This window comes from Festucalex cinctus, chromosome 4 (assembly GCF_051991245.1).
Source record: "Festucalex cinctus isolate MCC-2025b chromosome 4, RoL_Fcin_1.0, whole genome shotgun sequence".
Taxonomy (NCBI): Eukaryota; Metazoa; Chordata; class Actinopteri; order Syngnathiformes; family Syngnathidae; genus Festucalex; species Festucalex cinctus.
Genome location: NC_135414.1, coordinates 9,734,433 through 9,756,736, shown reverse-complemented (window position 1 = coordinate 9,756,736; position 22,304 = coordinate 9,734,433). Strand labels below are relative to the sequence as shown.

General features: G+C 37.6%; 4 protein-coding genes across 12 annotated transcripts in view; 1 reads left to right on the top strand and 3 right to left on the bottom strand.

The window, feature by feature from the left end:
• Window positions 1–1,113: 1,113 nt before the first annotated feature.
• stk16 (serine/threonine kinase 16) lies at window positions 1,114–8,128 on the bottom strand. The gene is made up of 8 exons (XM_077518714.1): window positions 6,110–8,128; window positions 5,417–5,536; window positions 5,070–5,289; window positions 4,817–4,950; window positions 4,529–4,616; window positions 3,816–3,944; window positions 3,602–3,723; window positions 1,114–2,639 (listed from the first exon to the last, which is right to left on the bottom strand). Exons 2-8 carry the CDS (start codon window positions 5,500–5,502, stop codon window positions 2,501–2,503), a joined length of 918 nt encoding a protein of 305 aa, XP_077374840.1. The 5' UTR covers window positions 5,503–5,536; window positions 6,110–8,128; the 3' UTR covers window positions 1,114–2,500.
• pcnp (PEST proteolytic signal containing nuclear protein) lies at window positions 6,434–11,337 on the top strand. 2 transcript variants are annotated; one of them, XM_077518715.1, is made up of 5 exons: window positions 6,434–6,542; window positions 7,012–7,238; window positions 7,558–7,632; window positions 8,125–8,180; window positions 9,649–10,011. In XM_077518715.1, the coding sequence occupies exons 1-5, from the start codon at window positions 6,497–6,499 to the stop codon at window positions 9,830–9,832; spliced, it is 588 nt and encodes a 195-aa protein (XP_077374841.1). In that variant the 5' UTR covers window positions 6,434–6,496; the 3' UTR covers window positions 9,833–10,011. The 2 variants fall into 2 exon arrangements, with proteins under 2 accessions (XP_077374841.1, XP_077374842.1); XM_077518716.1 differs by lacking the exon at window positions 9,649–10,011 and adding an exon at window positions 10,018–11,337 and having other exon boundaries at window positions 6,435–6,542.
• LOC144017301 (interleukin-18 receptor accessory protein-like) lies at window positions 10,928–19,118 on the bottom strand. 2 transcript variants are annotated; one of them, XM_077518699.1, is made up of 12 exons: window positions 18,711–19,118; window positions 18,453–18,648; window positions 17,582–17,738; window positions 17,342–17,510; window positions 16,399–16,470; window positions 14,358–14,487; window positions 14,096–14,250; window positions 13,748–13,888; window positions 12,724–12,810; window positions 12,521–12,658; window positions 12,330–12,445; window positions 10,928–12,098 (listed from the first exon to the last, which is right to left on the bottom strand). In XM_077518699.1, exons 1-12 carry the CDS (start codon window positions 18,796–18,798, stop codon window positions 11,826–11,828), a joined length of 1,722 nt encoding a protein of 573 aa, XP_077374825.1. In that variant the 5' UTR covers window positions 18,799–19,118; the 3' UTR covers window positions 10,928–11,825. The 2 variants fall into 2 exon arrangements, with proteins under 2 accessions (XP_077374825.1, XP_077374826.1); XM_077518700.1 differs by lacking the exon at window positions 18,453–18,648.
• A 677-nt stretch (window positions 19,119–19,795) lies between these two features.
• Window positions 19,796–22,304, bottom strand: part of LOC144017302 (interleukin-18 receptor 1-like) — a 24,450-nt gene continuing 21,941 nt past the window's right edge. For all 7 annotated transcript variants that reach the window (XM_077518706.1, XM_077518708.1, XM_077518705.1 and 4 more), the window contains 2 exons: window positions 21,137–21,289; window positions 19,796–20,997 (listed from right to left, as the gene is read on the bottom strand). In XM_077518706.1, coding sequence (XP_077374832.1) covers window positions 20,651–20,997; window positions 21,137–21,289 — 500 coding nt within the window. In that variant the 3' untranslated portion in view covers window positions 19,796–20,650. The remainder of the gene's footprint in view (window positions 20,998–21,136; window positions 21,290–22,304) is intronic.

Sequence of the window (22,304 nt, the reverse complement as noted above, 5' to 3'; positions counted from 1 at the left end):
AACTAATTAATTAATCACAAAAAAAATATCACATTAATCATTGTATTACCACAGATTAATCACACTATTAATTTTGACCGCAGATGATCCTTTGTAGCGGACAGTGGATGGTTACGTAAAAGACAGCTGTTCGAGTTTGAGCAATAAACATAACTACATGCATTACAGTAAAGCATTTCATAAATGTTTACATATGCCGGAGGTTATTTTTTCCATTTTAAATTGTGTAAATAATTAATTGATTAGAAAAAGCAGGATGAGCGTGTGCAGTAGATATAAATTTTTGAAGATGACCTCATAACATTAAATGTCGGAAAAATTAACACATAACAGGTGAGCTTCAAATTTAGCGGGCAAAATATGTTGGGGGGAAAAAAACATTTTTAAGTCAGTGATTAATCATGATTACTCAAAATTCTAAGATGTGATTAATCTGATTAAAACATGTAATCATTTGACAGCTCTAAATTATACATATTTTTTTTCTATTATTTGTTTAAACGTATTTTTCATAATGGGTGTAAATGAGTCACCCGAAAAATAATTTGGGTTTATGTTAAGTTTTTTCATATTTATAAATGCATACATACTGTTTAAAACAACATTTCTACCTCCTTTCTGACATTTGGAGCACAATGTGTGTGTGTATAAAATTGCTTTTGTATGTGAACAAAGATTTCAATAAACATTTTCTGGAAGGGGGGGGGAAAAAAAAAAAAAAAAAAAAAAAATTCCAGCATATAGATATAGACACACACACAGGAAAAATTGCTGGCAATCCTTTAAAGAAAGAAAAAAAAACATAATTGTCATTGTTGAAATTGCAGAGACTGGAATTTGCTTTTTGGTCAATGTTCAGCAAACATGAAACACAGAGAAAAGAACAAAGTACCTATTATGAAATACATCGAACACTGGGTCTCTTGAATTTACAATGAAAATTTGAAATCTTAAAACTATCAAGGTAATCTGGAAGGAAATGTGTTGGCCGGTGTCAGAAAGTAAACAAGAAGCTACTCCCATATTTGGCCAATAGGCCCTATTCATTTGAAAAAGAATGCAGTTATAGAATAAAATAAAATAAGATAAAGCAATGCCAGATGCTTCATTACATCATTTTCAGTAAATGTTTATTTAAAACTTTTGTCAGTTTCAAGCTATTTCTGTGACACTTGTATTTATTTCTTTAATGGAAGGCTACAAACAATTTTCCTGCATGTGTACTCATGCGTTGGATGCTGTTCAATTGCTTTATAACATCCAAGAAAAATATACAACTGAAAGAAACAATGGCATTAGTCTGATATAATTTCCCACAAACACCCACTTCATGGTTACCATTACAGGAATATTAAACATTGACTTTCAAACAATTAGTGAACCAGAGTGATAATTAATTACCATTGAAATAATTAAACAGTTTTCAGTTATAGACAAGGTCAGGTCGCCACTGCAAATAATACAACACATCAGGGATTTAAAAAAAAAAAAAAAAAAAAAAAGTACCATTAGCAACTAGTAAGAGTGACAGCGACCCATCGAGGGCGAGCCCTGAGAGAACCAAAGTTTCCAAAACTCACACATGAATGCAAGACTTCACTTAACATAAAACAAAACAGGGGATGTAGTATGATGTTAAGATTACAGATAAAATTATTCAAGTTATTATCAAAACGAATGAAAGATTAATTTGTGATATGTGGAACAGTAATATCTCACCTGTGATGATGCAGCGCCATCGTATGGTCAAAAGCGGCAATGCAATAAGGCTTTGCTACTTAAGTGCAGTTGTGAATTTGACCGATACTAAAATATAGGACACATGCGTAAACATGTTAAACACCATAACTAAAAAAATAAATATTATTAAGTAATAATACAATTAAAAAGGTGACATCTAATCTAACTTCTTTGTTTTAGCACAGAACATCAATCTCAATACTTTCATCCACACGACCATTTCACAAACCATTACAATGTAATCTCCATGCACCAGTTCAAATTGAAATAATAATAAATACATTTTAAACAACAGTTGGTCCTGTTGGGAGATTTGCTTATCTTCTCACCAATTATTAAGCTTTCTGATCATCTGGAGTCAACAAAGCACAATAACATACAAATATTGATCACTGTTGAGCTATTAGGTGCCTACAAACAGATTCCGACAATTTATGGAAAACTTCTAGCTCTACGTTGAGTTTCCAGCTTGTAACTACCTAATTTGAGCACATAAGGCACATTAGAACAATTTTGCAAAGGCATGAATACAATGGAAAGCAAAAGCAGGGAATTGAGATTCTATTAAAGGCCTTTTGATAATATTGTAAGCCTGTCTGCCCCGCACAAATTGCATATGAAGCAGTAAACCATTCAAAAGCTAAAATGACGCCTAGCTTCCCAGACTAAATATACAGTTTTCACCTTTACACTAGTTAATAAATTAAGGATTTCTGAGCGTAAAAAAATGAACCACCCCTCAATGTGTGCAAAAGTCCTTTCAGACCGTGTTGGTTTGGGTGTTGGGGCTGCAACTCTGCAGGTCCTGTACCTGCTCAAGAACCCAGCTGATGTTTGGTCTCTCCTGGGCGTTGGACACCATTATGGAGCTGAGCAGCAACTGCAGGCCCTCCGAGTAACTGCGAGAGAGACGCATTTAAACAACCAAAAAAAAAATGCTAATTGGTAAATCGAAGTGTGCTGAACCGCAAGTATGCGGAGGTCCACTGTACTCCATGTTCTTATAAAGTACAATCTTACAGAGTGCTGTTTTTCCTTGTTAACGCATTCAATCCCAAACACGTGTAAAAATGTTTTTAATACTTTGCCCTTACCTCCCAAAAACCTGTTTATACACGTTTTGTTTGTTTTTTATACAAGAGCATACAGAATGCTTTCATGCAGCTTCTGACACGAAGAGCTGACTTAAAGCAATGGTAGTTCTAAAAAATAAAAATAAAAAATAAAAATGAAAAAACGGCCAGCAGGTGGCAGCAAAGTATAAGCGATCAGCCAGAGCTATGTTGCAACAAGCTCTTTTTTTTTTGTCAGTGTTTTTGCCAGGAATGTGAATATTTATGAAACTTAGCTATATTCTAATGCTAATTGCTGAAAAACAGAAACAGATACAAATATACTTTTTTTTCCTGATGAAAGAAGAGACTAATGTTTCTTTTGGTAGGGTCCATGTTTTTAGCAATAGAACACAATATTCTGTGGGCCTTGCAGAATCGGTCAAAATCCAGTGAAACACCCAGGGGTGATGAAAATGGCTGGGAGTGAATGAGTTAAAATAAATAAATAAATAAAACAAATAAAAATAAAAACAAAATTTTGGGGGGGCATAACTGGAAGTTCTGGATGGATTAACAGTATCCCCATTATTTCAATGGGAAAGACAATTTGAGATACACGTACTGTATGTAGTATAGGGCACCACTGTAGTAAGTGTACAAGAAACCACCAGTTTGACAAGAACCTTAGTTCTGTCTATCTAATGTGTTTTCCAGAGTTCCAACCTCCAGCAACATGAGCGTGAAGCGTGAGAGAATTTAATCTGCTTGAATCATTGTGTCAAGCTAATGAAGTGATAACAACTCACCTGCAGGGCTGTGGTATGACCACAGGATTCTGGACTGCCAAGGCGACACTGTCGCCTCTCTGAAACACGAGGTCATAGGGTCCCTCCAGCACCATCATGCAGTATAACACACAGCCCAGTGACTGGATGAGTAAAATAAATGGAGAGAGTGCTTTTGAAAAAGTCACTACAGTTAATAAGATTCACCAACTAAAAGTCAAATATTCGATTTTACCCAAATATCTGTGCGCTCATCAATAACACAGTAGCTCTCCACATTGAAGAGTTCAGGTGCACGGTAGGAAATGGTGCATCGCTGGGCGGCCCAATCCTGCAAAGTCATTGCTTCTCTGGATCCCCGGACCTGGAATTGAGTCCCAAATGTGGAAATAAAGCGTTTGTGAGGGGGCTGGACAGTCGCCCCGAAAGAGTGCAGGCACCTTCCATCCATCTATCCACCCTTGCTGGTACAGTAGATGGAATATCATGTCAGACATCCTTAAGGCACATGTCTTAGACAGGCCCAGATCGGAGCCCGAGTTGTTTACTCTCCGTAACTTTCCATTGCTACAGCCTTGAATTTCTCTATCTACTACACTCTAAGCTTGCTCACACTAGATCATACTAGTTAAGGCTGTGGAGTCATAAATAGGATAAATACAGAGGCATCGTTTATGTTAGTAAATCAGGCCCTAATATGTGAATGCTTCTCATAACTTTAATTCCAAAACTTACCACTTATTGTTAGTGGCTGAACATGATCTATTATCCACAATTTTCCTCAGTAAACAATATAAGGCAGGTTACCTAATCCAACCTGTTTGTCAAGATGCGTCACAAACCGTCCAACTGTATCTTAAGTACACACTTTAGGGAAATTAAGTGTGCTTTGAGATATGTCCATCAAATGTTCTCATGTTCATGTTCTAAATGCTAAAAGACTCTTACCTCAACGCGGGCTCTGTTCATAGAGCCCAGATCCATCAGGACGGGACTGTCATCCTCATTCAGAAGCACATTTGTAGGTTTAAGATCTCTGACCAAACACATCCAGATGAATCAACATTTATAGACTAAAATAAAAGATTACAGTGGTACCTTGAACAGGCATCCTACAGCTTAAGACAAGTTAAATTCAATACTTTTAATCCATTTAAAATTACATTTCTGATGAAAATAATAACAGTCAAAGTACCACAGTATTTGGTCGCAAGTTTGTCTAAAAAAAATTCTTACCGGTGAGCGTAACCTTTGTCATGGATAGCCTTGAGTCCTGAACAGATCCCACGAAAGATTTTTAAAATCTGTTTTTCGGGCATGTAGTTCCCTTTTTCTCGTAGCTTCTCCAGAACCGACCACAGACTCCCTTTCTGTTTTTTGTTTTTGTGTGTGTGTGTGTGTGTGTGTGTCCCACCAAACACATACATAAAGACAGTTCATATCAGGCGTTTGACAGATGGTTATTATTAAAACTGTAGATGCAACTTACGCTTATGTAAGGTAGAAGCAGCCAGGCTTCACTCTTCCCATTCCGTTCAATAAAGGTGTGCGCCACAAGGGTAAGTATATTGGGGTGATTAAACATCTGATGCATCTCCACTTCTGTCTGGGCCTCCTGGCGGCCTTCTCGATCATGACACAAGATCCTCTTCAGGGCATAGAAACGACCATCCTTTACCCCCTCAACGAGGTCCACATAACTGAAACCACTAGAGAAAGAAGAATGGGGCATTTTATTAAAAGGCAACTTTTGTCCAAAATAAATAAATACAAATATAATACCGATGCAGACTTATGTGTGTTTGCATCTAAAATGTACCAGACGCGTAATCTTACCCCTCATCCAGTTTCTGCAAGAAGTAGTATTTTTTGCTATCAATGGTGATGGAGCCACGAGAGCAGATGCACATAGCCTGCCCCATCTTGACTGGAACATTATATTACTTAAAAACTAGCCTGTGAATACAGTATAAATATAAAACCCATTAGGGAGAAGGAAATGAACAAAATTTTGTCAACATGAAAGTCCTTGAGGCAGTGCAGTCAAAAGAGAAATTGTACGAACTAAAAGTTAGGTGGGGGGAAAGAAAAACACAAGTTAATGAAAATCATAATAATTTAAGCTATAAAAGTATGTCAGTGCTTCAGATAGGCTAAAACAGAAGGTCTTGCTGGGCTGCACGTGAAGTAATAAATTAAACATCTTCAACATTGTATTTACATAAGGGGACAAAGTCTACAAGACCTAACGCAGCTACGAGTGTTGGAAGATCCGCAATTCATCACACGGCTAGGATAATATTTCGACTTTTTAATACAGTTAAATAAGTTAATAAAAATATTACGTGGTCACTAAAATTGAACTGGGGACAAAATTGTCACTGCGCGTCGGACACAGTCATCTGATCTAAATATCGAGCAACCTTTACAAAACACCAATATCATGAATGTAGTGTTTTGTTTTGTTTTTAGTCATTTGTTACCTGATAATTGCGCGAAATTATACGCAAATATGCAATGAAAGATTACCTGTTGTTTAGCATCACCGGGCTTTTACCGTTCCGGTTTTCTGACGTCATCGACCAGCATTCTTCTTCTTTCGTAACAGAAGAGCAAACAGATGTACGAGCACCAATATGAGAACTGGTGGCAAAACTGTGTAAATGCATCTCGGCACAAGCGCGCCCAATTAAAAAAAAAGAAGAAAAAAAAGAACACACACTTACAAATATACAGTACACGTTCCCTTTACCGTGAAACATTTATTAATGACTAATAAGCAATGAAAAGATTTGTGCAATTATGAGAAACTTCTCAAGGCACAACATTAAAATTCGCGTTGGTGGCGCTGTGACCCTCAGAATCGAAACTAAAGCGAAGAAGTAGACGAAGCAGCTGCAGTCCATTCACATCAAAATGGCGAACCACGAACGTAGCAGGAGAAACTACCGCGACGACGGAGGTGATATCTGTGCTATTTAAATGATTTTAACTTATCTTAAAGACGCTTTTATGTAGTCTTTCTCTGCATTGCTTCACATAGTCCCATCAGGCAGAAAATACGTTACTTCTGTAGCCCTTCTTAAAATGTAACTCGCTCACATGTCAGGTATTGTTTAGCGAAGAAACCACCTCGTTTGTTGAAATTACGTTGTTTTGTTTTTGTTTGTTTTTTTACAAATATCCAGCTATTTAGTAACCTGTTTGTGTGTTTACGCGCTATGTTGAAAATGTATTTAAGATGCTCAAACGCGAAGGAATTGTGAACGAATCTCAAACTGGGCTATGCACGCATGAATTAAATTTGACCGTTTCGTGAGTTACATTTTGTGGCTCCAAACATAGCCGTGCAGGTAATGTTTAGATTTTTTGTATATAAAGAAAAATACTAATCCGTTGTTCACCTGGGTGAGTTGTCTTGCCTCAAGCAGGGCCGCTGGAGGAGGGAGGCAGAGTGAAAACTAAGCCTGTCTCTTGTAGCACGGTTGGCGGGGGAGCAAGCAAACTCAAACGCACATCCCAGCATCTTTCTTCCGAGGATGAGGACGAAACCCCGTCTGACCCACAAGCGCCCCGCAAAGCCTCCAAAATAGGCTTCGGCCTGAGCAGCAACACTGGGAAAGTGTCCAATCCCATATCTATCAAACTTGGAGCGAGTGTGAGTACATACAGTACAGTAGGTTTGGGCTTTGGTTGTTGTGCTGGTCCCTTGTGGTTTGAACCCGGGCTGCCTTGAGCCATCTTGTGTGGAGTTTGCATGTATTATTATTATTATTATTATTATTATTATTATTATTATTATTATTATTGGTCCTTGAGATAACCAGGAAGCGTTTGTCAACTAAAATACACTTTGCTCATTGGCGATCATCCGAACGAGAAATATGGAGTTGGTCTTAAGAAAACATGTTGAAGTCAATAATTAAGGATTATGCTGTAAAGTAAAATTTTCCTCTGTTCTCACTGTGTTGCCATAGAAACCCAAAGAGCCTGTACCATCGGCCCCTCCAAAAAAGCTTGGACTGGCAGCTGTTTTTAATGAGGATGATGATGTGAGTACTGGAACAGAACATTTGTTAAAGACAACCAAGTTATTTTTTTAACTAGACACTTGCGAATGGAAGCCTTCTAAATATCTGGCCTTCAAAAGCGCTAAGAGCAACCTCTCCTGTGTCTAGGGAGGGGAGTAGTCATAAAACGTAGCTCCTACGTTCTGCAAAACTTCAAGATACCAAGATTCTGGATAATTTCTTTGCTGTTATGTTTTGAAATCGAGGTATTCTGATGTCATGGCTATGACTCGAGAATCAAGGATGATGCAGGCAATGCTTGATAGTCTTAAAGATACACGTCTGAATTACATACTTCATCTCACACAAACACATTTCCACAATGGTACACATATGCACGCATGTGACTATTCCTTTTAACGTGTCTGTACTGTATACCTATTACCTAAATAACTTGTACGTATAAACGTATGGCCATCAATTGTCCAAACAGCACCAATTTAAATGAGCTAATAAAATTTTCTCATCTTGCAGAGTGAGCCTGAGGAGATGCCCCCAGAGGCAAAGATGAGGATGAAGAACATTGGCAGGTACTTTCACAATTATATCACTTTACTTGGGATGAATCCTAACATTTTTGACACTACAATGAAAAGAATCAAGAATATTGCTTTGGTGCTGTCTTGTAGCATCTTGATGGCACTTATTTGCACGTGAATGAAGGAGCTCCATTGAGACAAAATTTGTGCTTTGCTGCCATTTTGTTGCATCTTGATACTAAGGAACTATGCTGGAAAGAATTGAGGAGGTCCATGTAGACAAAAGTAGTGTTTGGCTGCCATCTTGTGGTATCTATAGGTCGATTTTTGCCATTCAAGGCAAAGCTGAGTCCCTATTCCCTGCAAATAGTTACCCAGCTATTTATTGCAATAGTTGAAATTATACAGAAAGTTGAGTGCTAATAATTACTACTTTCCAGAAACACAGCATTATAATCTCAAATTCAAGAAAAAGGTAGTATCCGCTTGGGGTGGGAATGTCTGACATGAGGCCGATTCGATATGTATCTCGATACACAAGTTGCGATTCGATTGAAAAACGATTATCTTTCAGAACAGAACGGTTCGATACGGTTCGATTAAGTTTGGGAACGATACAATTTTCGATTCGATGCGATTAATTTCAATATTCAAAACTTATAGTGACATTTGTTGCTTGTAAACATTAATCTTAAAACACCACAACTTTTTACAGTATATACAAATGTGTTAAAAAAGAACAACAACAATGTCTTCTATATTTTTATATATTGAATCAATTATTTAAATGGACCGGAACAAAGGGCTGGGCGATATGACTGAAAAATGTATCAGTTTAAGTATTTATTAGTTGTTATTGACAGTTATAATTGTTTTTTTGTTTTGTTTTTTTTTTCATTCAAAATAAGGATCAGGAAAACAAAAGGCTGATAATTCAATTTGAAATATAAATATTTAACCTTTAAAAAGACATCAACACAATTAAACAGAATATGTCCACATTATGAAGTATTTCAGGAACATAAATTTAAGACATGAAATAAACCTACCGTCCAGCCAAAAGAAATATGAAGCCACCTTATGGAACAATAAATCTATCAAACCCATTTTAACAACTTAATATTTCCAAAAGTGCCCTAACCTTTTTATCAACAATTTTTGTTTTTAACAATTTTTGTTTTTCTTTGCCATCACATTCATTTTTGGTTAATGTATGATATCTTTTTTGTTTTTTTTTTAAATCTAGGTCACGATGATGACCACGGAATCAATACTGTTTGTTTTGTTTTTTGGGCTGTCGTTCATTTTGAGTTTGATGATGTAATCGCGGGCACGTCTCGGTTCTCCAATCTGCTGCTCATGCTTGTTGTGTACATTGACAGGGAGCCACAAACTGAGAAATGAGATACTTGCAGTGTGCTTTTAGCATAGCTGGTGTGTTGGCTGTGGGACATACCTGTGTCGTTTGAATCCATGCATTGGATCGTCACGGGAGTTATTCTTTTTGGCTTGCGCGCAGTACCAACGCCGGCCCGGAACATACAAGTGCACCGAGAGGACTCGACAGCCATGGGAAATACCGAGATGTACGGCACCGGCTTCTGCTAACTGTCTCCACTGTTGCATGTTGTCACTCGGTGTGCGCGCGCGCGCCGTGTCGCGAGCACGGCGTTGACGGTAGCCCCCCCCACAATTCGTGTTAGTTTTCGGTCTTTTTTTTATTTATTTATTACTGTATTTTCCCCCTTTTGATATACTACTTTATTTAAAAGTATTTTTTTTAAAGCCTCTCTAAGGAACTAAAAAATGGGATTTACTACAGTGCATTTGTTTACCAAGGGCAAGTCCAGTTAGCATTTAACATGTTATTTGTGTGAAATCGTTTTAGGGAGACGCCAACGTCGGCAGGACCGAACTCCTTCAACAAGGGCAAGCAGGGCTTCTCTGATAATCAAAAACTTTGGGAGAGGAAACTGAAGTCCCAGACAGACAAACAGTGAAACAAAACCTTTCCTTGCCACTCAAGTCAGTTAAATCACACCTTAGCTCTCTACAAAGGCTGAAATTATTGGAGCCTCACTTTGAGGATGTCCTACAAAGCATATTTTAAGCCTTTGAGGGTTCTCGTTTTGTGCCCCAACAGCTGTGTGCTCAGCAATGAGAAACAGTGATGTGTGCTCAAATCAAAAGTGTAACATTTGCTGCACATTATATCTCATGGCCAATATGAAAAGTTCACGGCTCATTTTTCTTCATGCTTCTTCATACATGTAACTGGCGAGGTGTACTTCTTTTGAGCCGTTTTGTGTATACATGTATATAGAAGTGTGATTGTTTTGTTTTAGCCATAGTAGGGTTGCAACGGGCATTTCTGGTGACTTTCCATAGGAAATTGAAACGGGCAATTTCTAAATTATGGCTTGTGACTGCAAAACCTTCTAAATTGCAATTATTCATATGGCAAAGGTGCCTCTGTACTTGTATGAAATAAGGTGGTTTCAGTCAGGATTCTGCTAAATTATATTTTCCCCCAATTATAAATCCCTTATTAAGAGCCCACCTTTTGTGAATTCTTGGTTCATTCCCACAAATTCCTATGGAACGTTGCCAACATTGAAGAAGCTACAGATTTTGCAACCGTAATCATTAGATTCATTTGTTGTCCAAGAGTGAAAGATTTTGTTTTTTAATTGCATCATCAGTTTAGGTTTTTTTGTTTTTTTTTTTTGCCAGCTGTGCCAGCTTTCCTCCTTCACCCATCGCCCCCCTTGTATTTTTATGTTTTTTCACTTATGAAATTACACATGAAAGTGTTTCATTTTATTGGTCACATAAGTCTGAAATTATGTTTTAAATGTGAAACCATGCAAGTATCTGCCCCCTAAAGAAAGTACATGATAGTAGTAAGCCCTAGTTAGACGAGGACTACCAGAAAACAAGGCCTTAATTAATGCCTGTTAAAAAAAATAAAACAAAATAAAAAATACCTTGAGGAAGAACGACATAAAAAATTGCTAAGGCTTAGTCTTGAATTTTTGCGCTCCCTAAGACAAGCTGTGCTTTTTGCTTATGTCTTGTTTCCTTTCTGTTGCCTGCCACTTTTAAATCAACAATATCACATTTGAATTTCAGAATTGGTACCTAAATTGTATGATGACACATTACAGAACATTGTTTTAACAGACAGGCCAATAAACATTTTTGAAGATGTTGTGTTATGTTGCTTCTGTCTGCCATATGAAATACAAACACCAAAACATTGAAATTATACATTTCCCGGCGGACAATATGTTGATCTCTGTTTCTCTGGCGCATGTTGAAACTATACGTTTGTACTCATACTTGCTCTATTACTAAGACAGCTGTATGGCAGATGATGAATAGTTCTACAGTTACTGTGCTTTCTTGAAGTGACTTAACACATTCAGTTTAAGCATACTGTTACAATATAAAGACAATGAGACATTGAATCTTAAAATGTAAGGTTAACAAAAATATAGTATTCCCAAACACCATAGCTAGGCTAACAGAACTATCATTTATGTTGCCTTGTAAATCATTAAACAAATAATGTTAAAACACAGACAGTTAATATAAAATGCATATAATGCAGCTTACCTAGACTTGCTTGTGTGCACCATAGTAAGTATACTTCTACACATTCTCATTCTGAAAAAAAGTGGTATTTGTGCATCCCTATTCCCAACTCTTGGTTTCTGTGATGGTTGTGTACTGTCCATAATGGATATGTGATGTGACTACTGTGTGTTTGGGTAAAACCTTCCTCAGCGACCTCCAGAATTTGCCATTCGCTCTTTTAGTGTGTGCCAAATTCCAGTCCAGGCTGGGTAGTACCTTCAAGGCCCTTTGCACCACTGAAGGCAGAGGTGAATCTGGCTGTAAGAAACGTGTGGAAGTTCTACTTGTCCGTATGAGCAGAATTTTAAGTGTAGAGCTCTGCAACAAAACCTTGGAAGAAAAAAGTGTAAGTTATTTAGGGTTTGCTGTGATTAAATTACATCTAAAGGTAATTATCAAAAACAAATGTACTGTTAATGACAGAGTTTATATTTGTTTGTCCCCTGCATACACCAACATAATTGATTTAAAAGAAGTTGAATTGAGAGGGTTTTTTTTGGGTCTCAGAGGAGTGGATTTTTCTGTTATTAAATGAATGCAACAAAATCTTAACAAACTTGCCTTAATTCCTGATTCCAGAACAAAAACAGCATTGCTGTTGGACAAATATTCAGCAGACACAACACAAATGAGGATTTGACTTCTTCGGATTGCTCGCACCACATCGTTTGTATAGGCTGCCAAGCACAAAATAGACATTAGAAACCACCACCTCACTCAGGTGGACGTATACTGAGAGTTGACCCTCTGACCTTCACCAGGAAGCATATCCCTCTCCAGCAAACAGAGGCGATACCCCCACAGGTTTTCCAAAACCAGAGGAATCAGCACTTCAGGTGGCCTCATATGGCCGATAACATGCTCAGAGTTTGACGGTTCAAGTGAAGAATCTGCAAAATGAATAATGTTTTTTGTTTTCATCCGACCACAGTGGTCTGAAAACATGTCCCCCTACCGTGTGATTCTGGTCCTGACAGTGAGGAGAGTGTCTCTTCATGTGGTGTCCACACATAAGACAAAAACACATCAAACTCTTTCTCATCTAATAGAGGGGGGAAAGTAGGAGGGTTTAAATACATTTCAAATCACAGCTGCAGTTGTCTTAACCTTTGCATATTTGTTTAGTATGTGCATTATGATCATTCTTATGCTGTTTTAGTCTTTCCAAGATTACCCTGGGGTGGAATTCTACCTCCAAAATAGTTTTCGCAAAATACCAAAAAATCTCATTTTTATTCAACATTTAACATGGCCTCATCACAGAGAGAAAGCCATTTTAAACACTTTAGATTGATCAATCCATCTATCCATCCATTTTCTTGACCGCTTATTCCTCACAAGGGTCGCATGCCGATCTCAGCTGGCTTTGGGCAGTAGGCGGGGGACACCCTGAACTGGTTGCCAGCAAATCGCAGGGCATAGATTGATTGATAATTTGTAAAATATAAAAATAAAAACACTGACATGCGTTGACAAACCAATAGTACAGATTTTTCAAAGAAAGGAAAAAAATACTTTAACGAAATTGTGACATGAACATAACACAAGAGTCTTCACTGTTTTGAGACTCCCCTATGCCATATACAGTTTCAAGATTACCCCTATCGGTGAATTTAAAATACACTTTAGATGACACATGTCAAATTTGACCTGGAAAAGCCTTAGTGTACACAAACTCTTTAGCACCTGTGCAAAATATTTCGTTTTTGTGTATTTTGGCATCACTTTAGGAAAAGTAATCAAATATTGGTGTGAAAGAATGACAACTAGTGTATTATTTTATTTAAAAAAATACTGCCAAGCAAATATATTTTATATAATTATGTTCTACTTAGGTGGAATTACTGGACAGTTTTGAGAACTGAATTTCCTGTTGTAGCAGAAGTCTGAGATGTGAAACCACATCCTGTGAAGATGTCATTGGACACAGCAGTTAGTTAGTGTGCATGCGTGCGTGTTTTTGTACGTTGCATTCCCACCTGCATCCACTTTTCCTCTTTGAAAGCGTGAAATGTAGATAAGTTGCAGTTCCAACCATTTCACACGCAAAACAACGCCCAGGCCAGCAACCAACAGCAAAGAAGCAATTGGATAACCAATCAGTAATGTTGGACAATTTTCTGCAATTAAAACATACTGGTTATATTGTAGGTTGTATATTACTAAATTTGACTATTTAGGGGTAGCAGAAACAAAATTGACTTGACCTACAAACCTTCTTCAGTCCCATCCACCCCCGAGCGTAAAATAATCAGCCTCAACCAAAATCTCTACATGCTTCTAGAATGGACAGGACAATAAAGTGTCAATAATCAAAATAAGCCCACCTTTAATTTTCCTCTTGAGTTTGAGCGTGACGCTGCTGTTTCCAACAGGGTTTGTGGCCATGCACGTGTATGTGTGGTTCAGATGAAGTTCCGTCACCTCCTGGATAATAGCAATGTGCGTGACCATGAACTCGTCAAATTTCACCCGTTCAGTTCTGAATCCGAGCAAAAATGAAAGTTCATTAATGTGTCAAAATAAAAGCATTCCCTTGAATATCAGCAATTATCAAACATATGACAAAACAATCCGAAAGCGACTCACTCTTGGCTCTCTGTGTTCAGCAGAATTCTGTTGTCCAAGTTATCTCTGTAATTTTTGTACCACTTCACTTGTGGTGAAAAGTTGACCTCAAATGGAAAATGTACAACACATCTCAGACTGTGGGACTTCCCTAAAATGAGCACAGAAAAAAAAAAAACATAGATTAAGGCTTTACAATTTCATGTACAGTAATGTGTAACAATTCAGGTTGACAGTGAAAAGGAAGCACTACATTTACAAAAACAAAACACGATGTATTTTTTACTGTATGTCTGGGTTATTCGAGAAGTATTGGTTTCTATAAATGCGACGTGATAGTGTTGGTATCAAGAGACCCAGGTATCAAAAACACAGCCCGACACTGCTTTTATTGCTACTTATTAAAGCTGTTCAATGCAGAAAATTGACTTTTCAATCGCTACTGCCACCTGTGACTAAAAAACGAAACTACACCCCCCCTTTTTTTTAATTAAAACTGCTTTATAAGATTCACAGCATTCAAACATCAATTCAAATATTGCTTGTTAACATTCACAATATTACAAAATCAAACAATTCAACATGAAAAAAAGAAAACTAAAAATTAAACAATAAAAGATAAGGAAAATAACCTAAGGCACAATAAATTTTCAATTAATGTCAACTAAAGATAACTCACTATAAGGATTTTCAATGTATATGTACTTTTCTTGTTTCTTGTCGATTTCAAGGAATTGATATACAAATCAAATTATACAAGAAATATATGGTAATTTGGAAGGGATTTGGAAATTCTTATTTTGTGCACATCCATCCATCCATCCATCCATCCATCCATCCATCCATCCATCCTCTTGACCGCTTATTCCTCACAAGGGACGCAGGGGGTGCTGGAGCCTATCTCAGCGGGCTTTGGGCAGTAGGCGGGGTACACCCTGGACTGGTTGCCAGCCAACCGCAGGGCATGTACAAATACAATTTGCCAAATAAGTGCACAACATTTATTCCAAAGGATAAAGATTTGCCATCATAAGTTACATTTGTAAATACACCTTTTAGATCAATTGTAATCATAAGTTTTCTCACGTACATATTTTTCAAAATCCCTCCAAAATTTTGACGATGCAGAATCCACACCCCGCTTCTTTACATACACAATGCGCACGAGGGCGGGAAATTTAAACCCGAGTCCAATCGGAAAACTATTGGTGTACTGACTTCTGGTGAAAATCTTGATTGATATTAATAGTTAGTTCGACGACATGTGATGCACATTTATGATACAGACGTAATCATTGATTTTGAATAGTGATAGTGCTTGTACTGCCCTCTAGTGGAGAAAGTGATGTTTGCGCCTTTGTGTGTTTTGACCCTCGAGTGCTGCCGTAGTGCATTCTACTACAAGCAAAGCTCCTACACGGCTACACAACGAATCCAGTGTTGAAGCTTAGAGAGTTTAATTTTGGCTCCATAAATATCTGTCTGTAAGTATATTATTCTGCGGAGTGTTTGCCTGTAATGTGTTATTGAATCGGACGTTTAAATTGTTTTTTTAAGTTTCAATGTGGCATAAGTTACTAGGCGCTAGTTAGCGTAGCATTTCGATGGTAGCACCCATGTAAAGTAGCATTATGCTAACAGTTATTAACAATCCCGTTTTGTAGGAATTGCAGCTATATTTAGTAAATGATGTGAATCTATATTGTTTAAAACTTTATATAACGTGATTGTAATGTACCTTTATTTTTTGTATGTTGTAGTTTTACAGTTTCATCCAGTAAATTGCCAAAACAGCAGGAGGCTTCCTGGTGTTTATTGGAAAAGCTGTTCGCTATCTGTAGAGGTAGTTCTTAAACACTAGTGAAGACAGAATAATTGGCCAGAGGCTTGCAGGAGTACCCATTGTGAACAGCTCAAATATGTTTCAGTCATAAATGGTGAAATAAAAGGGCAATTGTAAAGATATTCTTGGGGCAAACTGTTACATATAGCAACTGTAATGTACTTAAATGTAATGTAAAATGATTTCATCTGGATGTACAGTATAGTGCTTAGTACTTACCAAGCTCCACTTCCTGTGCTGTACTGTCATCAGGTAATGTAATCCTTGGAGGGCCCCTCGCTTCTTTAGAGGCTGATGGAAGGACGTTTTCATTTTTATTATTATTATTATTATTATTATTATTATTATTATTATTATTATTACTATTATTATTACAAAATGCAAATATGTTTTTTCCTTTACAATAGTATGCACCCCAACTCGTCTAAACAGAGCATTTTAATTAAGCAGAAACATCCACCTGTTTTTAGCTATAGCAGGCGGCCATTTTTTTTTTCACTCACTCACTCACTCACTCACTCACTCACTCACTCAAGCTCCCAGGCAGAGGATCGAACCCACGCCAACCAGCGGCAAAGGCAAGTGACAGTTCCACTCCTCCACCTGGAGCCCGCAGGCGGCCATTTTTCTACTTGGCTGCCGACTGGAAATGACATCACAGTGGCTTCGGTAATGACCAATCACAGGTCATCCCCCCCCCCCCCCCCCCCCTTTTTTTTTTTTTCTGAGTACGGACGGTCATGTGATGTTCACAAGCTGAGCTGTGATTGGTCGTTACCTGAGCCCTGAGCAACAGTGTTGTCATTTTCAGTCGACAGCAAGGGGTAAAATGGCCGCCTACTGAGATGAATAAAAATGGATGGATTTTGCTGCTTAATTCATATTCCACAAATGAAATATTAATCAGAATATTGTTGAGACTTGTGGGGCTGCATCAAACATATTGTTCAAGAATATAGTGTATAGTTAAAGTATTTCTTGGGAACCATTCTGTTGAAATGACTTGAGAGTTTCATATAGACCAACTACCTAAACAATCACAGTACGTACATTATAATTTTTTTTATAGAGCGCAGGGCTTCAATCGAGGGCTCAGTCCCCACCCCTCTTAATAGCAGGGGAACATTGAAAATAATTAATAGAAAATGCAAAGTGTACTTACGTATGGAGGTCACGTTAACAGGCCTCCTGAAGGTCCATTCTGCTTCTTGTTCTATGAAGTGTGAATCACAAAAATATCGCCCTGAGTCGTATTGGTAAACTGTGCATAGATGCAAGTGGCCGTTCTTCACGCAGGAGTCACGATGCTTTGTCGACACACTTCTGTTACCCTGAAGAAAGCACATGTGAGTCTTTTATGATTAAGATCTGAGGATTGTGCATATGTCTGCCTATGTCTCACCTTGTACCAGGTGACACCTGTGCTGATTGTAGAGTTGAAACCGGGGCAAGGGATCTTTCCTCCTGCACCCGCAAGCAGCATCACCACATCCACCTCCTCGGCCTTGTAACATGGCAGCCGACGTTTGTCCAACACCTGGAGCAAGAGGAACATTTTGCTGCCATTCGTCAGCATAGATGTCCCAAAAACATATTTCATTAGAAATTCAAAAGGAAATTGTGAGAAAAAAACTGTAACATTTTGAAACAGAGGAGAGTGAACTGCTGATTTAATACAATTTGTAAACTGATATAGCATATAAATTTAATAATAATGCATATATTTGTGGAGACTGTTGTCAAGTTGTATTTTACAATTTCAAATTTTGGGCAGAATTTCACAAGTTGCTTCATATTAAAGATTAGAATAGCTCGTATTAATATGAAAAGAAAAATGCACTGAGCTGTCACCAACGCCTTACAAATGCAATTATGCCATCTAGTGGCAGAAAAACAACCACTACACAAATCAATATCACACTCCTTTTTAAAAGTAAATCTTACATCTTTTTAAGTTGTATGAATTATTATGAAATTATGTATAAATGAATAAAAGATGCGGCCATACAGTATTTTTATTAGTTTAACATTTTTCCCACTTTTATGTTGAGTATGAAAACTTTCATTGTATATTTAAAACGGATACAAAATTTGTGATTAATCATGAGTTAACTATTGAAGTTATGCGATTAATTACGATAAAAATTATCGCCTGACATCCCTAATTTAAATATACGTTAAAAATGAATTCATTATTCAAAAATTAATTGCACGTATAAATTATACCTACATAAATGTAAAAAACAAACAAACAACAACAACACAGCATTTACCCGGTAAGCAAAGTGTAATTTCCTGAATGTTTGGCTTCGATTAAGAACTCCCTCCCACAGTCAAAATGAAAGCCTCCATTTTCTTCTCCGATTTTGTACCATGTCACCATGTTTTTAAAGCACGGCATCAGAAACATTTCACCCTCCACAAGTCGATAGTGCTGCTGTGTCATAGCCTTGCGTGGACCTGAAAACGCTAAGCAGAGAAAACATCTTTTTAAATCGAAACAAAATGTCTGCTTGTTTCAAAACAAATACCTGTTTTATAATGTTGATTGCGTTTCACACAGCATCCTTTCAGGAAAACGGGAAATAGCCAAAAGAGCAGAACATATCCAGTTTGCATCCTGTTTAAATGATCACATCATGACTTTCTGTCAAACCAGCATGTGCTTTCTGCGTCTTGAGCGGTAGAGAAGATTTTTGCAAAGGGGATGAAGATGATCAAGTAGGTGGTGGCGACTGAATGCAGTGGCTTCCTGTTGTTAGCGCATATGCAATGAGATCATGGAAATTTCCCTGGTGTTCGTGTATGTTGAAAGCCATACTATGTGACTTACAAAAGAATTTCAGTTGTGATGTGTGACATTTCTTATAAAGCGCCCGAAACCCGATTATGCCACAACATGCCTGGCAAAATTGAACATTTTGGTCTTTTGGGGTATGTGTGTGGTGTGGTGTGTGTGTGTGTGTGTGTGTGTGTGTGTGTGGGGGGGGGGGGGGGGGGGGGGTTGCTATGAGGTTTGACATGTCAATATTAAACCAATGCCAATATTAAAATATCAAGACTTTCTTCATATGAAATAATGTGGTTTGGTTGAGCAGTTTGTTGTTGAAAAATATAATGCAGTTTTACAGCAAACCTTGGCTAGTAGTGACCCAAAAAAAAAAAACAGATGGAACTGAGCATGCTGTGCCTCTTTTTGGAGAAGAGTAAAGAAACACAACATTTCGTCTTAGCCAACAAAGTTCTTGTCAGACAAAATTTTATTATGGAGCTAATATGTCCTCATTATAGAGATGTTAAAATGTCTAGTTTTGGTCTATTATTAAAACAAACTTTACTTGACTAAATAAAACCACGTCAGGATACGTACAGTGGCGTATTAACGGTTCGACATTCATGAATTCATCTATCCGCAGATTTGTCTATATACAGTTTTTACCAGGCAAGCTAAACACACTTTCTTTCTGCTTGGAAAAAAAAAGGGTCTGAATTTCATTTACAGTATTTTTGCTGTGTTCTTCGTGAGCAGTCTCTCTTTGGCGGCGCAAGTCCATCCTCATAACATTCAAAATGGAGTGCAGGAGAGATGAGTTTATTTTGTTTTTTTTGGGGGGGGTTTCAGCACTGAAGTCAGTTTTAAATAACCAAAAACACAAACTCCAGCAGCTCTGACGGCATTCATTCAAAAGAAGACGTGTTTGGTTTAAGCCGCTTTTCTGACGTCACATCCGCTCTCCACTGATTGGTTCACTCCACTGTTTGCTGAGGTTTGCCCCGCCTCAGAAATGCGCTTGATGCGACTATCACGGTCACCAGATTCAATCGTTGGTATCGTGTTGAATCTGGACTTCCAGGCAAACTTACTTAGTTTGAAACGGTGTAAATTTGGAAGAAGAATACAACAGGAAGTATCTCAGCACTCTTTACGCCTACAGAGAGCGACAGCTGTAGGTTAATTTTATAATTTACATCTTTGAGCATCATTATTGATGCGTATTGTGAGATTATTTTTCTTTTTATCATTATTATTATTATTATTATTGGTTCGTATTATTATTGATTAGTAGTGTGAGATTATATTGTTTATTTGTTAGTTTGGAAAAAAGCAGGATTTGTTCATTGTAAACACTGAAATATTTTTGTGTTACCCATTGCGCTCTTTTTTTCAATATACACTATAATGTGTTTGTGTTATTTTGAAAGTGTGTTTAAAGACCTTAAAAAAAGAAGTGCCATAAATGTTATAAAACATACCAAAGTATTTAAATAGCGTATTCTATTTTGCATGTTTCACTTCCTGTGAGGGTGATCTGGAACATAACCCCCACTTCGGAAGGGGGATTCAAGGAACCACTATAATTTGTGGTTACTTCACAGTTGTATGAAAATGACACCAACGCAAAAAACATGAGTGTGAACGGAGGATCTCCTGAGATTGTGTGCAGGAGCACTTGAGGTTGTCGAGGACAATTTAAGACGGCAAAGCTTCTAAGGGGAGCGATTTGCTTCCAGTGGATGCTGGCGGGAGGTGATAGCGGAGCTTCTTCCAGAAGGCGGAAGAAGGCGACAGGGAGCTTAAGCCCTCCCATGTGACACAGTGGCCCGTCTTTTCAAGGAGCTGGAAGGCCTCTGGTACGGAATCCCATTTGGCTTCATCCGCATTCTCAGGTTTGATGACAACCAAGCTCGTCTTGCGTTCCACTAGGGCTGCGTGGATGGCACTCAACAGGCCAGTCTCCAGACCCTGAGCCACAGGGGACGGCACCAGGACCACCGATTGACTTTGTTCTATGCAGTCGAGCAACGCCTCGGCCACAGCTGCGGAACACCAGCAAAATTGTATGTTAGCTGAGAGTGATTTGACTCAAATGATTGAGACTGGGATGAAATAGAAAAGAAAAGAAAAGAAAAGAAAAGAAAAGAAAAGAAAAGAAAAGAAAAGAAAAGAAAAGAATACCTTTTCCCGGTTGTACCTCCCGTTCAAAGAGGCAGAGTTTATAACCAAAATTCTCTTCTAGAACATTCTGCAGCCACTTTGTATCACACGCTTTCAGTCCTGGGACTTTGTCGCTCTTATAACACATCAGAAACACATCATAGGTCTTCAAATCTAAAAGTAAAAACAAAGCAAAACAGTGTGCTTTGAGATATGAGTGAGCCAACAAGAGTTTTTCCACAACAATCTTCGGCTTAAAAATAAATAAATACTTACATAAAAAAATTAAAAAAATTGCAGTGCAGTATGCTGGTAGTGCACACAACTCACTTCACAAGAGGCAGCAGCTTGGTAGACCGTGAACAATTCTTAAAAAAAAAAAAAGAGGCTTCAAGCTGTTTAATGCCTCTCCTATTTGTTGCAGTTCACTGTCAGACTAAAACAGTCATAACTAGGGCCAGACCAATTAATCAGTCCATATCACCTCTTTGAAAATTGGTGAAAGTCGGCCAATTTTTAAAATGCACATTAATGCATTACAACATAAAGTAAGGCAAAGATAATAACATTCAAACATTTTTTTTTTTTAAATGGCTCATATTTTTGATGATTTTTATGTCTGTTGTAAAGTTAAACAAATGCATAGCAACTAAAGGACAAATTATTGTAAAGCAATAATTCTGCCTTTAATTAAAATCCTTATTGTTGTCAGCATGATGAGACCCAAAAAGTTGTTTTTGTCGATAAATATATTTTTTTAAATAGTATGCTATATCAGGATTTTATTCTGCCAAATATCGGGATTGGAATTGGACTTTAAAAAAAATAAAAAATAAATATCGATCAGACTAATTATAACACACTGGTAATTTAAAACAACCATATAACTTTGTCTTAAAGTCTGCTAGATTAATGCTTGTAGACAAGGCTACCGAATAGCATTTATGTTGTGGTGTTTTAAGGCTAAAGACAATATATATTTATAGTTTAACACAAATGGTGGAGCCACACAGGCATATACTCTTTACCCTCAGCAAAGAACAACTAATTTTACTGTACTGAGGAGGCATAGCCATCTCCATGTATGTACTGCCCCCAGGTGGCCAAGGTGCACACACCAGAAGGAACCAGCACAAAATCCATTGACTTAGGCATAACATCAAGGCAAAAACGGTTTAATTCTTTACAT